The sequence below is a fragment of the Nelusetta ayraudi genome, unplaced genomic scaffold, assembly GCF_046127955.1.
Source record: "Nelusetta ayraudi isolate G7.1 ecotype Tasmania unplaced genomic scaffold, CSIRO-AGI_Nayr_v1 ptg000015l, whole genome shotgun sequence".
Lineage (NCBI taxonomy): Eukaryota > Metazoa > Chordata > Actinopteri > Tetraodontiformes > Monacanthidae > Nelusetta > Nelusetta ayraudi.
In genome coordinates, this window is record NW_027466065.1 from 3,350,482 (window position 1) to 3,368,203 (window position 17,722).

General features: G+C 46.1%; 2 protein-coding genes and 1 pseudogene across 3 annotated transcripts; all 3 read right to left on the reverse strand.

The window, feature by feature from the left end:
* Positions 1–53: 53 nt before the first annotated feature.
* Positions 54–8,559, reverse strand: LOC142886388 (b(0,+)-type amino acid transporter 1-like). Of its 2 annotated transcripts, none has more exons than XM_076023502.1 (6): positions 7,637–8,559; positions 1,600–1,733; positions 1,378–1,507; positions 1,172–1,296; positions 999–1,086; positions 54–615 (listed from the first exon to the last, which is right to left on the reverse strand). In XM_076023502.1, the coding sequence occupies exons 1-6, from the start codon at positions 8,336–8,338 to the stop codon at positions 385–387; spliced, it is 1,410 nt and encodes a 469-aa protein (XP_075879617.1). In that variant the 5' UTR covers positions 8,339–8,559; the 3' UTR covers positions 54–384. The 2 variants fall into 2 exon arrangements, with proteins under 2 accessions (XP_075879617.1, XP_075879616.1); XM_076023501.1 differs by lacking the exon at positions 7,637–8,559 and adding an exon at positions 4,457–5,313.
* On the reverse strand, positions 2,506–4,449 carry LOC142886401 (b(0,+)-type amino acid transporter 1 pseudogene; annotated as a pseudogene).
* A 52-nt stretch (positions 8,560–8,611) lies between the features above and the next one.
* utp25 (UTP25 small subunit processor component) lies at positions 8,612–16,161 on the reverse strand. The gene is made up of 12 exons (XM_076023523.1): positions 16,002–16,161; positions 15,409–15,448; positions 15,067–15,244; positions 14,715–14,978; positions 14,540–14,628; positions 14,032–14,439; positions 12,968–13,184; positions 12,668–12,870; positions 11,360–11,542; positions 10,835–10,944; positions 9,685–9,930; positions 8,612–9,073 (listed from the first exon to the last, which is right to left on the reverse strand). Exons 1-12 carry the CDS (start codon positions 16,100–16,102, stop codon positions 8,818–8,820), a joined length of 2,295 nt encoding a protein of 764 aa, XP_075879638.1. The 5' UTR covers positions 16,103–16,161; the 3' UTR covers positions 8,612–8,817.
* Positions 16,162–17,722: the final 1,561 nt, after the last annotated feature.

The following is a 17,722-nucleotide window of genomic DNA, read 5'->3' on the forward strand; positions in this document are numbered from 1 at the left end:
TGGGTGTTGATTTTGCCTGAGGACCCTAATAACGAACTGCTCGGACATCGGGAGATAAGACAAAAAATTTATTGTAATAATGCTAGTAAAACTTGACAGTCCATTCTATCTTGTCCAGCTCTTTGAAAACACATCGATCCAGCGCAAAATAACTCTTTGACGCCTGCAGTCTTTAAATTCATTTTCGCCACTCAAAGATAAACAAATGTAAACAAAAGGTGTTCAGAAATATTTTAAAATATTTGTTTAGCTACGTCCTTTTCATGTCATGACTTTGATTATGCGCCCCCCTAAAAAAAAGGGGGCAACTAGATTATTAAAAAGCTTAATAAAAAGTCCAGAGAAATGTCTCTTCTTTTTTTTTTTTTTTCCCCTCTTGTGAAATCACAGGTTTTTATCTGCAGGGGCGACTTCAAGGATGAGCTGCAGGAACACTGTCAGCTTGGTCAGCAGGCCCGGGCAGAGCTTGTAGTGGATTAAGGGCACATAGACTAATGCTCCACTCAGGATGAACAAAGTCACATACAAGTATTCGATCTCAGGCTTGTCAATGATTGGCGCCAGCACCAGGAACACTGCTGCCAAGATCACCAGTATGGGTAACACGATGGGAACCTGTGGCGGGGGGGGTAGAGAGAGAGAGAGCCCTCTGTTTAAAACCCGCTGTTAAAACATAGCTTCCTGCTGTGACCGGCACGCTTTTGTACATCCCACATTTGCGGATAGAGACCAAAACAAGGTGGAGCCACCAGACGGCTGGGGGCTCTTCCACGAGAGATATCGGAGAGGTATGAGTGGCCAGTGTGACATCACAAAGGGCCAATTACCCAAGCTGCGAGTTTTAGCACACCCTGGAGCACACCCAAGCTAAAATAAGGATGAATGAGATTTCTGGGGAGTTAACTGACGATATATAGAAATGCATTAGTGCAATTTACATAACATAGACCCCTTTAATGATCAAGGTAGGTTTGTGTGTGTTTCAAAGAGATACTGACTTTGTATGGCCGAGGGAGCTCGGGTTTCTTAATCTTAAGGTAGACAAGTCCGGAGAGGGTGATGCCATAGAAAAACCAGGCGGTGAAGCTAAAACACAGAAAGGGAGAGACATTTCAGACACTTGCAATCCACACATCACTGGAACACCTCACCTCACCAGTGTGCACCTCACCTGAAGTAGTTGACTATGCTTTGAAAGTCTCCAGGGATCAGCACCACCAGAGAGATGATGGTGGTGAAGATCAGCGCTGGAGATGGAGTCAGCCGGCGAACGTGAGCCATGGCGAGGATGTCCGGCTGCAGGAGAACGACACAGGTGAGAACGCCTGCATACTAAATGATGCACAGGTGCATTTGTTGAGCTGCGGCGTTCCGGACCATGTGACCCTCCCGGGCAGCGACAAAGCAAACGCGACCACCGCTGAAGAACGTCCCGTTGAGCGAGCCAAAGGCAGACAGCGCCGCAGCCAGAGACATGATCCAGCCCCAGCTACCCAGCACCTTGTTCCTGTGGGGAAAAAAAGGAAACTTTATTGAAATGGCTCCGAGTGCAAATAATTTAATGCGGCAAAGTAAAGTCATCATTTAATGCCGTCTTACCCCCAGGTCACTGCCACCGCGCTGGAAGACATCAGTTCTCTGGGCGTCATCACCGTCAGGTAGCTGATGTTCACCAGCAGATACAAGCCCGTCACCATGGAGATGGCGATGACAACCGCCCGGGGCAGATTCACCTTGAGGGGAAAAAGAGGCAGTGACATTATACAAAAATGTGCATAATATAGAAAAAAAAACAGGAAAAAAAGAGATGTGATTGGAAGAAAATCCAAAAACCGACATCTGTATTTGAATTGTAACCAGGACAAACAAACAGCTGAAAATGAACAAGTGTAAAAAGACTTTAAAAAGCAAACTATTATCAATAATAATAATTTGTTTTATTATTAGTTATTGGCTCGCTTCCAGTAATAGTAATAACAGTAGTTGCCGATCGTTATGATCTGATTGCAAGAAACGGAATAATTCATGCCTTTATATTTAGTGTTATTTTTTAGAAGTCCCACATTATGTTGCAGTGTAAAAGTTAGATGTGTTCAAAGTGGTGACGAGATCTTCCTGTTAATGACGATGCTTCAGCCACAGACACATGAACAATTTTAACATGCTTATAACAAATTGCGATCATTCACTTAAAACAAGGACAGACTAGTTCACTGGTCCTTCACTCTCCTCGTCAGAGCCGCGGTGCCCCCTTTGAACCACCTCTGCATACAAACAAATGCCTTCGTCAACACCTTAGATAAGATTGTGGCAGTAAAAAACTATGTCTACTATCTAACTGAGTCAAATGTTCACCCAGAAACACGATGTGTCCAAGATCTTCTGCATAAGACCTGTGAATGAATGCCTAGAGTTGACACCAGGACTCATGGCATGGTGACAAAACTTGCAAAACATGCTTTAAGTTGTGTCTGCCAGCATGTGAACAGAGTCCTTCACATCACAGAGCTCACTTCCTTTGAACGTATTCGCAATTCTCAGATCTTCACCAACCAAGGCGTTGTCTTGAACGACGGCTTCAACACCATCATGACGGTTGGGAATGCAGAGAAGGAGGCGGGACACAAGGCATAGATCCGCAAAATGTAGGTGAGCTCTCCTCCACACTCAGTGTAGCGGAGTGCCGCAAACCTGGCTACAGTAGAAAACATGGCCCAGAGCACCAGACTGCCTCCAGGGCTCCCCACGTAGCCCAGACAAACTGTAGCGACATGAATAAGCAAGCAGGGAGCGCCAGAGGAAGGTTGTCCACAGGTTGGTTTACTGAAAAGAGGAGGGATTGGCAGTAAACTCTCGAAATCTGATAATTAATCATCCAATAAACAGCTTAAATTCCATGGGATATATGCATGTATACACTTTTATTTCTAACAGCACAATCCTTACCTCTGGATGCTTGAGCTCCTCTGTGACATAATTCATTATGTTCCAGCCATCGTATGACCACAAGCCTTGGTAGAAAGCGATGCCAATGGAGTTTATGCCAACATTTGTGCCCTCAAAAGCGTTGTCAAAGTTCTCAACGTGTCCATGGAAAAGCATCACCGCACCTCCCAGTATGATCGCCGCCAGAACCAGCACTTTGAGCACCGTGGTGACCACCTGAATGCCAGTGGCCAGACGGACGCTCATGGCGTTCACTAGGGCCACCAGCAGAATAGCCCCAGCTGCTACGCCCTTCAGCAGCAGTTGCGGAGGGCTGCAGCCGCTGAAGAAGGGGGCCAGGACGTATTCTGCGACACCCAGGGCAATACCCGTGGCGCTGACCGGCCTCATGACGCTGACGTAACTGTAGACAAACATGAAGGCCACCACCTTACCCGAAGTCTGCAGCATGTAGATGAACTCTCCTCCAGACTCGGGAATGATGGTGCCCAGTTCAGCGTAGCAGAGCCCCCCCAGAGTGGCAATCAACCCGCAGCAAAGCCATATGATGAGGCTGGCGCCCACGCTGCCAACAGCAGAGAGCACATACTGAGGGGACATAAAGATCCCAGAGCCGATCATGGTCCCAGCAATGAATGACACGGCTCCAATAAGGCCTACTTCCCTCTTCAGGTTAAGTCCCTGTTTGTCAGACTCCATTGTTTGCGAATGGCTCTTTTGCTTTTTAAGTTGTTTTGGCCAAAAAGATATCCAGGTGATAGTCCTGCTCTCTATTTACTGACTGCGGCCAGCAATGTCTGGCAGGGAAGAAGGAAGAAGAAGATCCACTCTCTATTTACTCATAAACCTGACAAGTACTACCAATGACCAATCAGGGGCGTGTCATTGGCCAACACGTCTACCGCAATTCACCTCTGACTTATTTTTCTGTTGTCTGCAATTCATTATAAGAGCCCAAACCAAACATATAAACAGATGGTCAAAAATAGAGAAATGCATTATTGATTTCTAGAAAATAAAACAAAATCTATTAATAATGACCCTAATTTGTAACCTGGCAAGGCAGCAACTTTGCAGATATTTAAATTTCTGAAATCTAGCGCATCCATCTGACCAACATACAATAAAGACATACCTTCATTACATCTGGATGTTCCCTTTCATGAATTTTGTCAACATCATAATGGCACAAACTTATATAAGATTACAGCAATAAAAAGAGACCTATACTACCTCAACTTAACTGAGCCGCTGATATGTTTTTCACTTTGATAATGAATCTATGGAGAAACCCTTTTATAGTGTTCTTTAAGTGAGGTTCTGTATCGGCATATTTATTCCTACTGTGCTACATCCTCCTGTCTTTCCTTGTGAAATGTTTTTTTTTTTTTAATGTAATCTTACATAAAAAGTTGAATAAAATAAAATGGACATTTAGTCAACAGAATCCACAGTTAAGGCACCGTAAAATAGTTAACATAAGCAAAGTATGTAGTAAAGGCATTGTTACCTCTGGACTTTTCAGCTCCTCATATACATAGTTCAAGTTGTACCAACCAGCGTATGACCACAGGGCTTGATAAAAAGCCATTCCCATGGAGCTCAAAGAGATCTCACTACCTTTGAAGGAATTCTGAGTTTCAAGATTTTCCACAAAGCGACTGCTGTCTTGAACGACGGCCACAGCGCTCCCGATAACAATGAAGGCCAACGCCAGCACCTTGGCCACCAGGAAGACCACCTGGACCCTGACAGCGACGCGGACATTCAGGACATTGATAATGGCAACAAGCAGGATGGCAAAGGCTGCAACAGACTTCACCAACAGCTGGGGAGGTTGGCATTCTGTGTAGAATGGCGCTGTGGAATACTCTGCAATGCTGAAGGCCATGGCGGCGGCACTGCACGGCTTCAGCACCAAGACGGTCGTGAATGCTGAGAAAAAGGCAGGGCACGAGCCGTAGATCCTCAAAATGTAGGTGAATTCTCCTCCAGACTCAGGAATGACGGTCCCCAGCTCAGTGTAGGAGAGCGCTGCAAACATGGCAACAAGTCCTGCAACGGCCCAGAGCACCAGACTGGCTCCAGGGCTCCCCACGTAGCCCAGAACAAACTGTGGGGACATGAATATACCAGAGCCTATCATGGTCCCCGAAACAAAGGCTATGCCGCCAATCAAGCCAATTTCTCGCTTCATGCTCAGGCCTTTGGTCCCTTCACCTGCCATGGCTGTATCAAGCAGTGAGTGCCAGAGGAGTGTGGTTCACTCCTACAAGTCAGTTTATTTATTGACACAGAAGGGGCATGCATGCACACGCCTCTTTAAAGAGGGACGTGTTTCGCACTGTAAAAGAGCCAAAGAGTGAATCAAACACACACATTTAGAAATACATTCTGCCTCATGACGCCATACGTGATCCTTACAGCTTGACTTCCTTCCAGTGGGAAATAATCAACTAATTACCATAACCACGGAACTTAGAGTCGAATAAAAGTACATTTGTGTTTGAATTTTTATTTCATATGTACTCTTACCTCTGGATGCTTGAGCTCCTCTGTGACATAATTCATGGTGTTCCAGCCACTGTATGACCACAAGCCTTGGTAGAAAGCGATGCCAATTGAGCTCATACCAACATTTGTTCCCACAAAAGCGTTGTCAAAGTTCTCAACGTGTCCTTGGTAAAGCATCACCGCACCTCCCAGTATGATCACTGCCAGCGTCAGCACTTTGAGCACCGTGGTGACCACCTGAATGCCAGTGGCCAGACGGACACTCAGAGCATTCACACCGGCCAGGAACAGAATACAAAGTGCAGCAACATACTTCACCATGTGCTCCGGAGGGCTGCAGCCGCTGAAGAAGGGGGCCAGGACGTATTCTGCGACACCCAGGGCGACTCCCGTGGCGCTGACCGGCCTCATGACACTAATGTAACTGTAGACAAACATGAAGGCCACCACTTTGCCCGAAGTATGCAGCATGTAGATGAACTCTCCTCCAGACTGGGGAATGATGGTGCCCAGTTCGGCGTAGCAGAGCGCCGCAAACATGGCAACCAACCCGCAGCAAAGCCATATGATGAGGCTGGAGCCCACACTGCCAACAGCAGAGAGCACATACTGAGGGGACATAAAGATCCCAGAGCCGATCATGGTCCCAGCAATGAATGACACGGCTCCAATAAGGCCTACTTCCCTCTTCAGGTTAAGTCCCTGTTTGTCAGACTCCATTGTTTGCGAATGGCTCTTTTGCTTTTTAAGTTGTTTTGGCCAAAAAGATATCCAGGTGATAGTCCTGCTCTCTATTTACTGACTGCGGCCGGCAATGTCTGGCAGGGAAGAAGGAAGAAGAAGATCCACTCTCTATTTACTCGTAAACCTGACAAGTACTACCAATGACCAATCAGGGGCGTGTCATCGGCCAACACGTCTACCGCATTTCACCTGACTTATTTTTCTGTTGTCTGCAATTCATTATAAGAGCCCAAACCAAACATATAAACAGATGGTCAAAAATAGAGAAATGCATTATTGATTTCTAGAAAATAAAACAAAATCTATTAATAATGACCCTAATTTGTAACCTGGCAAGGCAGCAATTTAAATTTCTTGTTTCTTGTTCATGAAAAGACCTTCACATCCTAGGCTCTTGCTCTATACTAACTGACTACAATCAACTTCTGGTAGGAAGAGACTGAGTGATGTCTACAAAAGGAGATGACCCACCCTTTTTTTTTTTTTTCCTTTGACAGAGAGTTTAACGGAGTCGGCCGCTTGTAAAGTATGCATATGGCAGGTCCATCCACCAATGCAAATGTAAATCCTTATCCTTGTGGCATCAGTAAAGTTTATCTTTAATGTTAAAGTCCTTCTTGTGTCACCTCTCAAATATTAACTCAAAGAAAGGCAACTTTCAGGATAGATAACAAGACACTGGGCGCGACCATGGGGGTCATCAGGCTCATCTGGGCCCAGGTGGGAAAGGGGGTTGAAAGTTCTAGGGAGAGACCTCAAAGCAGCCACGTAGGAGTCGGACAGTTGATGACGAAGGCCTCATCCCAACCGAGAGCGGTTGCAGGTGGACGTTGATGCCCTCTTTCACAGCAGGCGGTTTGAGAAAGGTGGGAAAAGGCCAATGCACGTCCGACCTGGTTCATCCCTCACTGAATGGAGTAGGAGGCCAACAGCAACATAACAAAATGACTTTCTGTTGATGGGGTGGGATATCCCTCAAGACCCACTTCCCCAGCTGCAGGTAAATACTTGGTTTTCTGCGACCAATTTCAAAACTAAAGAAGCCTTTTCGGATGAGAGATGACAACTGACTAGAAAGTCCCCTGTCTAAACCAGAAAGACTCTCGTTGCATGCAGATGTTTTTACGACAAAGAAATGCCATTAGTATCCTGCTGTAAACACAACTCTCCATCAACTATCAGACATTAATCTAATATGTATTTCTATACGTAAATAGAACACTCTGTCCACCCCATCATGCCGACTTTGAACTGACCTTGAATCCAAATTGTTTACATTGGAACGGCACAAACGACAGACGCAACCTTGGCGATCGTAAACATGAAGAACACAGTTATGGCTTTATTTTTTTACGGTGAAGGTATAAAGAGACGAGCAGACACACTGTGATAAGGACTCTTTGAACAGACAGATTAACAGACCTCCACTTACCTCTGGGCGCTTCAGCTCTTCAGTTACATAATTCAGATTGTTCCAGCCGTCGTAGGACCAGAGTCCCTGGTAGAAGGCAATCCCAATTGGGTTGATGCCAAGGTTAGTGTTCTCAAAAGCATTGTCAAAGTTCTCCGTTTGCCCTCGAGCAAGCATCACGATGCCACCTCCAACAATGAGAGCTAGGGCCACAAGTTTGGTGAAGGTGAAAAACACCTGCACCGACATGGACAGGCGAACGTTCAGGCAGTTCACAGCCGCAAGGACCACAATGGCAGCGGCTGCCGTGCACTTCACCACCAGAACAGGAGGTGGGCAGTCGTTGTAGAACGGAGCCACGGCGTACTGGGCAAAGCCCAGGGCCATACCGGCAATCCCAGCGGGTCTGACAAACAGCACCGAGCTGAAGATCAACATGAAGGCGACGACCGGACCCGAAGTCCTGAGGATGTAGATGTACTCGCCCCCCGACTCTCGGATCACGGTGCCCAGCTCGGCATAGCAGAAGGACGCCAGCGTGGTCAGCAAGCCGCAGGCTGCCCACACCATCAGGCTGCCCCCACTGCTGCCGATGGAGCTCAGCACCGTCTGAGGGGTCATGAAGATCCCAGCTCCGATCATGGTGCCGGCGATGAGGGACACGGCCCCCATGAGCCCCACCTCACGCTTCAGGCTCAGCTTCTGCTTCGGATCGTCGTCCATATTTACAGCCAGCAGTTGTGTTCCCCACAGCGGCGACGCAGCTATTGCGAAGGAGAAGACGCTGCTGCGGTGGCCGTGGACAGAGTTAATAATTATGTGGGTTGGTGATTCGGCGTGTTAGTTGGCTGCTCTGGTCATAAATATGTTGATATTGTCACGCAGATACAGGTTTACAATCTTTACAGATCACATAATTGCTAATAAAATAAGGGATGCTACTTCTGGCTGTAAAAAAAAAAAAACAAAAACAAAAAAACAACGCACACTAATCATTTAGAAAATCTTTTATGTTGTTCATGGCACCTTATGAACAATAAAAAATATTACAATTCATTAAAAAAAAAAAAACTTGCCTGTACAGCAGCAGGGATAGAAAATGAAGTGAATCCAGATGTTTAAATATTTACTAGTCATAAACATACAGCCCGCGTGTAATGTTTTTACAACATATGATTATGGTCCGACTACTTCTGCGTCCGTCAGGAGGCGTTACTCTCTCCTCCCGTCACGAAAAGGTGAACTGCCTTGTCGGAGTTGAGCATCTGTCCGGCCCTCTGCGCTCCGGTGATGGCGGCCAACTTCTGGGCGTCGTAGCGAGAGTAAAGGGCAGTGCAAGTCCAGCAGGCCGCCTCCCCCTGCCCCCCCGCTGCCAGCATGTTGCACACCTCGCTGTAAAAGTGGGGGTACGTGGGTAATCCATAGAATATCAGGTTCTGGATGCCTTTGATGGTGTACCTAGGAAAGGTGGAAGGCAAACATAGAGCAATGTTTGTTGAAACCAATAAAGGCCACGCAAGGCAGCGGCCTTGCGATGTCTCGGCTGCTGCTCGCTCGTGCAAATATTCTTAATGCTTCACGTCAGAAATGCAAATGGGTTTAGAACGGCGTTACAACAGTGCTGGCTGGAATCTCTCTCGCACTTTTACAGAATTCGTACATTTTTGACTAAATGAATGAATGACCAAAACAAAAAAAAACATAGCAATGTCTACTTGGACGGCTTGCGCACAGCTCGAACGACAACCTTTGGATCTCATCCCGGTTCTCCACGTGTGGGAATAATCAGTGATGTGTTAACTCCTAAAAAAAAAAACCCAATGTAATAAAGATAGCCATCTCCAACTCTCATTTCTGATAACGGTGTCAGAGTAACCTTCCAAAGCGATTTGAAAAAAAACCCCTCAACAACGACGAAATAACCAACGACAGCAGAACAGCAGCAGCAACAACAAACAAATCCACTGTCAGCAATCCCGCGCCGCTGCAGCTAAGAGCAAACGCACAACCTTTCACCCACATTCAACTGCAGACCTGGACGCCTGAACAGCGCGGCGAGACAAACTGACCTCTTGTAGAAGTGGAAGCGCTCGGTGAAGAGCACAAAGTGTTTGTCCCCGCGACGGAAGAAGTTGCGGGCTCGGGACACCTCGGCCTTGCCCGAGTACTCGGAGATGCTGGCAAAGTTCAGCTCTTCCTTCTTCATGTGGTTGCGCAGTCGGACGTAGTCGAAGTAGGACGGGACGTAGATGAGAGTGTGGGACATGGCCGCGTCCTTGTACTGAGGCAGCACTTTATCCAGAAAGAAGCGAAACCTGCAGGCGGGTGGAAACAGCGGGCGCGAGAGCGGCTGTGAATGTCGTCTGATGCGTGGGCCGAGGTTTTGTGCAGCACGACCCATTGGGAAAAACAGCTAAGGTACATATATTAGCAAAGGAATGGGGGATTATTGCAGCTATGAAGAAAATCATTACATATAAAGAAAAAAATTCATTTGGACACGTCTTTAAAAATCATCATTAGCTGCGTTTCCATTAGCCCTAGAATTGCGCAAAACCTTAATTTCGCAATACAGAACTCGTAACGGAAACACCCAAACTTCGAAAAATCTCTCAAATATCGCTAAAAGGTTTTGACGCTTCCATGAGGTGGTTTTTCAGACGTAGCGATACCTAAGTTTATCGCAAAAGTGCCACGCTAACATTTTTTTTTCCCGCAGTTTCGCATTTGCACGTCACCAGGCGTGACGTACGTGGTCACGTGAACAGTTCACTTCGAGTGAAAATGGCACGTTACGTTTGGACGGAGGACACAGTAATCAAAGAGAAAAACACAACAACCATTCTTGACAGCAAACAAACGTAAACAAACAAAAGCAAACGTACTTTACGTGCGTAAAAGAAAAGTAATTCTCGAAAATCTCGCGGGATGAGATTTTACGAGAATTTCGGCTAACGCGCTTCACGGCATTCAATGGAAACGCCTGCGAATCGCAATTGAAAAAGGAAAATCGCTCTGAATTTGCGATAAACTGCAATGGAAACGCAGCTACCTTCAATTCTGCTCAGTGACGCGGCGGTGAGAGGACACCACAGGCTGCTGAGCTAACAACATAACGACGTTGACAATAACGGGTTGTGGGGCCGGTGAGGCGTTCAAAGCCTCGAGCTGGATTTGGACGACGGTGACGGGCGCGGTTCACCGCTCTGCGGCGCTCACCGAGCATCGTGGTCCATGAAGCTCTCCGAGGGAAACATCTGGAAGACGTGCGGCAGCTGAACCAGCACCTGGGAGATGGAGCCCGTTTTCGGCATGTTCTTGACGAATATCTGGGGGAAGAGAGAAGAAGTCATTTTCACTCAGATTGTAGAAAATATGAGCGAAGCAGGTATCGTGTAATTGGGGGTTTGACTGTCAAAGGCCAATAGGGTTTCAGAGCGCAGCAAAACATCTTATTGTGGCTTTCTTGACTGCAGCCACAGAGGATGAGCGCCCTCGGTGACATCACCTGTGACTCCCAGCCGAGCTGCTGCTGTCTCGATCTGCGACTCACACCTTAAAGGTCCAGTGTGAACAGTTTTTTAAGGAGGCCTGGTATCTAAGGAAGCCCGCCTGACAGCGCGCTTCACATTTAGGGCACCGTCAGGTGGGCTTTTACCAATATATAAATCATAAATCCAGTCACACACTAGACCTTCAGCAGGCCAGAGTGACGCAGCGGCCGTGGCTGCGGGGCAGCGGTACCTGTCCTCGGTAGTTGGCGCAGTGCTTGGTGAGGACGCTGTTGATCTGCGGCTCCTGGATGGAGCTGAACACCAGCGTCTGCCGGTAGTGCCTGGCCCAGTTGTTCAGGTTCCACATGCGCACCCTGGAGAAGTCGACGCCGTGGGAGTCCAGCGGCTGCAGGTTCATGTGCTTCATCACGTGCTGCAGGGGGAAGAGGATCATGTGAAGTCAGGGGACGTAAATCTGAGCAGCGGAGGAAGGAGGAGGCAATAGTAATCTATTGCTAAGTAATCCATTACTGTAATTGAACTACTTTTTGAGTAACGGAGTAATGTAATGGAATGACTGTGGCAAAACTGGCAATTACATCATAATCACTTTATCAAGTGACGATTTTGTTACTTTTCCGAAACATTTTGCAAGCTAAAAATGTCTTATTGTCCACAAAATGTTTGAAATTTAAAAAAAAAACAAAAAAAACAACCGAAACCAACGATGCTGCAGATTGATGATGCAGCCGTGCAGGCAACGTCATTGATGTGCGACGACGCACCAAATCAAGCATGGCGGCGGCAAAATAAAAAACAGCCACTGCGTTTGACAGCTGGAAATACAAACATATTACTTTGAGTTCATCTCGACTGAATCAAAGAATATTGTGGTTCGTCGCACGTTGTGTGCAGGAAACAAGGCGCTCTCCACTTCGACAAATATCCACGTCGAACCTCATCCATTGTTGAAAACCATGTTAACGAGCAAGTCGGCAGTACTCTGCACAGTAGAGACATCTTTTAACTGATGTGCTTCTAATTATTTTTAACAATGTGGGCTGTGCAAAAGGACACCAGTGCTGTACATGAGTTTGTTCTGTGAAAGCTGCAGTTTGTGCTGACAGAGGCAATATTTGGAATTGTAAAATTTGCACTTTTCATTAAAGGTCATTCCAAAGCACTGAGCAACTGTTACTTTATCTTTGTTTAACTGAAGTAATTAGTAATTGATTACCTATGAAACAAAGTAGTTGAAGAAGTAATCTGATTACTTTTTGAAGGAGTAACCAGTAATGAGTAGTTGGATTACTTTCATGGAGCAATCCCAACAACACTGGTGCCAAGATGCAGAGGTGTGGGAGTGGCGCCCTCTCAGGTGCACACGTGGCATAACATGAAAACGTGACCACGTGAACGCGCTGTGAAAAGTGCTGCGTTGGTTTCTTGCAGGCAAAGTTGTGAGTTTCCCTCCAACCAATGACAAGGACTCAGCCAGAGCTTAAAACAATCAAATTAACAATAACAATTCTGGACTTTTCATTGTGTGCGTTCTCACCAGGATGTGTTCCCAGTTCTGCATGAGGAAGACGTCGGCCTGGTCCAACACCAGCAGCTCGACGGAGGACAGGAAGTCAAAGTCTCTCTTCTTCTCCCCGTCCGCTCCCAGCACGGTGCGGATACCCAGCGGCGACGCCACGATGATGTCCGAAGAGTAAAAGGGGGCGTAGAGGCGCATGCTGCCTTTCATGATGGAGATGCCTGGCGGGAGAAGAAGCAACTGGCTGCAGAGAGGCAACAGAACAGACACACGAGAGAGCAGCTCCCCAGATGTGGATGTTCCCGTCCCAGCGGATACCTATCCTGAAGTAGTCGTCCACGTTGCCGGAGAAGACGGCTTTGTAGTCGTCCGGCCTCTGCATGTTGGACGTCTTGTCATGGGGAGCTTCTCCAAACTCCTCCTTGAACCTCTTCTTGTTGCTGACCACAATCTTCTTGCCTTTGGTTTCCAGGAGGCCGATGAGCGTCTGGACAATTCTCAGCGCTCCGCCACGGACCGGGACCAGAATCAGAACCTGACATGTTGACATAAGAGGGCCACGTGAAGTTTTTCTTTCCTAAAAACTTTTGAATGCAACTTGAAGTTGCTCCATTTTTTTCAGCTGAGAGAAAGCGTGGAGTCGAAGACTTCTGGGCCGGAACGCTTTGCAGTAGCATCTAAACCACAGTCTGACTGAATCAGATCAGCAATTTATTCCCCGTGAAGAAGCAGTCGTATTTGATTAGCATCAAACGGATGCATTAAATTTTGATTTGGGTCTCTAATGGAATGCTTTTTATGTCTTTGCATCTAGTAGTTTATTTTATTCTGTTATTTCTTAATAACTCCTGAAGCTGTATTTCAAATAAGCCTGAATGAAGTCCATTCTGTCTTTTCTTGGCATTACTTCTCGTTAATTATTTTTATCTCAGACATAGATTTCTTGAGGTTTTTATTTAGCTGACATGTTTCGGCGTATTTCATCGGCTCAGTCGCAAACCAACATCATGTGACACTCTGTTGAAGGGGCAAGAAACACGCCGAAACATGTCAGCTAAGTAAAAACCTAAAAAATAATAATATTTTAATGGTTTTTAATTTTTAATTATTTATCTTAATCTCTTTCGCATTGTTTTATATTGTTATTTTACCTGTAAAGCGACTTTGAGCACCTGTAAAAGCGCTTTATAAATAAAAAACATTATTATTATTATTATTATTATTATTATTATTATTATTATTATTATTATTAAAATAACTAACAAGAAGTTCAAATACAGTAAGTCATCATGTATTATTATGCAGCGAAATAATACACACAACAAAATGCTGTGTGCATGTTTAACAGCATCCAACCACACAGCTGTGAGTGAGTGCTGTACCTTGGGCCGGGTCAGGCCCTGATCTCTGGGCTCGTCCACAACTTCAGCTCCTTTTTTGGACTTGTTCTCCCTCAGCTGCGCGTTATGAGCCAGAACCTGCGAGTTGGCCTTCAGCACGTGGTTGAGGACGTGGAGGCAGTACGTGCTGCGGACCTGCGGACCCCGTTCCATGGGACAGACCTCGGGGTAGCACAGGTCCCTGTAGGAGCCCATCAGAGCCAACAGGTCCGGCCGCACTGCTCCGATCTCCTCCCCCGCCGACGCGCCAGGGTTGGAGGGCGGGTTCACGTCTTTCAAGCAGTTCTCCAGAAGCTTGTGAAAAACGGGGAGCTTTGTGTCTTTGTGGGGGCCGACGGAGCCAAACCTCTCCAGCGGGCTGGAAGACAGGAGGTTGCCCAGCTTTGACCACTAAAGTTTAGAGAGAAAAGAAAGCGAGAGGAAAAGTAAAGTAGGGAAACAAACCGGGCTTCCAGGAGCTTGCTGAACTTTGGCTGGGTGATTTAACTACCGTGATCTGATTCTTGGTTTTGGTGCCAGATGTTATCTTCTGCACATCCTCTTCATCCAGCTGGGTGTCCAGATGCTCCAAAAACATGTCTGCAAATGTAGAACAATGTTTCATGGGCGGTTTGCGGAATTATGGTTGGTGCAATTCTGGATTTTATTTCCTGCAGCTTTCCTACCTTTGCCGTCTTTGTGCTCTGCGGCGCCGTCAGGGGCCTCCTGGCCATCTTCGTCCATGAAGTTGCTCTCCAGACAGAACTGGGCCTCGTGCTCCTTGTCTTCAAACTCTTCCACGCCAGATTGTTTTTCTGCTGCTTCTGTCAAGGCCTTGTCTTCATCCTCTGCTGCTTCTTCTTCTTCTTCTTCAGCTACTGCGTTATCTGCATCCTCCTCCTCCTCCTCCTCCTCCTCCTCACTGCCATCGACCACCTCTTCACCATCACCTTAGAACACGCAAATTAAGAAAATAACTCGTGAATTACATCCTTTCTACCTATGCTGCCCCCGGTGGAGAAATAACAAACAGACAACCTTCTTCGAGCAGCTCCTCTTCTTCGTCCTCATCACTGCTCTCCTCTTCGCTCTGATCGTCGCTCTGTTTGCTGAAAGTGGTGAGAAGTTTCTGGTAGGCTGTTTTCTGCTCAGGTTCCTCCCTCTGCTCCTCCTCCAGCTCCTCTCGCTGGACGTAAGACCGTTCTGGACTTGGTGGCTAAAACGCAAGTGAGGACAGACCATTTTTAATTTTAATATCACAAGCCTGTTGTTATTGTTAAGCCAGTGTACCATCAAACTACTGTTAGCAACTGTAAGTCTAATGCAATGACATGACCTTCATGCTGGCAACATCAGAGGAGCTTAAGCAGTGCAACTCACCAGTTCCACCGTCTGAGTTCTTTCAGGTCGTTCATTGACTCTGGGGGGGGGGGGGGGGGGTCAAACACAACGCACAAGTTCCAATAAACCGATCAACAGACCACAACTTTGCCAACATAACACAGATCAGAATAACTTTTTGGGCGTCGTCATGTGTGCCGTAGGACAGAATGGTAAAAGTTGTAATGGTAGTTGTTCACTTAATCGTCAAAAATCATTTTATGATTCATGAGCAATGTGCATTTTCTCAAAGGCAGTGTTGACATTCTCACTGTCATGTTTTTAAAATAATAATAATAATACATTTTTCGCTTTACGTGACGTTATTCTTTCAGGTCCCACTGAAACCAACCTGCCTGTAAACATTTAAAGGGCAAAGATCTGAGAAGTGACGATGACGCATGCATTTATCTAATTTTTTTTTTTTTTTTTTTGTGATTTCTAAAACGCATGAGTCTCTTTATCCTCACAATGAACCCTGTAATTGAAATGTCCAGCTTCAGACAGGTTCATCCCTCTCTGAATGAAGCTAACTAGCTAACAGAGTTGACAGTTTGTTTCCCGAACGCGCCGAAACTCTTCGTGCCGCTTACACGTCATGGAACGGGTGCTCCTCTCCGAATTCCTTCAGGTGCTTCTTCTGCTTTTTGGTAAGATTTGTGAAAAGCTGTTTGTTTTGCCTCCTTTTACCCATGTTGGAAACTCACGTGTGCTTCCCTGATGTCTTCTTCGGCTGCCGTTGGTTTGGATACGGGAAACAGTAATACTACCTCCTACAGGTGCAAAAAAGAACTACATTTACTCTCAGGCGGTAGGTTGAATAATAATAATAATGATGGTAAAAAATAATAATAATAAAATAATAATTATAATAATAATAAAAAATAAATAAAAATAAAAATAAAAATAAAAATAAAAATAAAAATAAAAATAATAATAATAATGCTTTTTGTTTATTGTCCTTTATCACTCTTTACAGAGGGTTGATAAATCGCCAAAGCTTACCTTCGGTGTGTCAAAGCATGTTGGCATTGCTCAAACAGCAGAACATGTCCTGCTTGAGTGTCACTGGCCAGAGACGGCTCCCTCGTCCAGCTGCTGTTTGAAGACTCAGCTGGATCAATAATTGAACATGGTAATATCATTTACTGTTTGCTTGTTTTAGCTGTTACCATGGCAGGAGTTCATTTATTATTTACGCCCTGGGTGTCTCGTTTTTGTAGTCTGGGTGGTTTCCGCTCATTTTGACGCAACAAGGGAGATGTCACTCTTTGGAAACTCTGTGCCACTAATGGCTGACTGGCTGAAAGAGGTCGCATGTCTTTGCTGAGCGAGCTGTAGAAAACAACAAACATGTGAGACATCGGTGCGTTGCAACGGAGGGGCCAACGTGGAAACAGGAGAGAGAAAATGGCCGGGAAAACAGTGAGGTTCAGAGTGGCGTCTGCCAACAGCGGCAGGGTCTTGGTGGAGGTGTTCAAGGATGAGGCGGCCTGGTGCGCCTCAGGATCTGTCGACTCTGACCGAGCCAGCAGCCCGGAGGTAGAGCGTGCCGGCCCACCCCCCGCCAGTGAGGCCAACAGTCACCTGAGCGGTCTGGGGGCAGCGGCGGCGGTGGCGGCAGCTCAAGACGAGGGTGGTTTGGAACCAGATGACCTGCTTTTGTACGCCAGTGCCAAGAGGGAGAAGCTCTTCAGCAACAAACGGATCAATATCTGCAGCAAGAATGGGACCATCCGAGGGGTGAGGAACAAAGTGAGCGCCGGTCAAGTGCTTTTTAACAACCTCTCCAACATGTACTCTGTAAGTGGCTCTCGTGCTTCATGTTGACTAGATGATCAGAGGAAGAAAATTAGATAGATACAGAAGATGAAATATCTCCAAAAATATTTTTTTTTAATTTGGAATCCAATTGAAGAGTTTAAGCTAACAAAATATTTTTTTTTTCCATTTTGTTAAGGTCCAAGTCTAGTTATGATCTTTATTCTCTCTCTCTCTGTCATGTCCAGGGATCCCATCGCCATCAGAAAAGAAGACCTTGGGAAAAGCAATAACCGCGTAGTCAAGGACACATTTTGGAAAATCCAGACTCATTGTATTTGGTCCTTTGGCTAAGAGCAGCTCTTCAGTCTCTGCCTTTGGATCACATCCTCATGAGAGTAGTCAGTAATATCGCTGAACAGTCAACCAGAAACATAAACCTTTGAAAAATGTCCTATAATCAATATGTCAAAGTGTAAAGCACATAAACAACATCTTTGAGAGACAGCTTCTTTGCACGCTGATCATGTTTTTTGACCTGTATTTCTTTGGT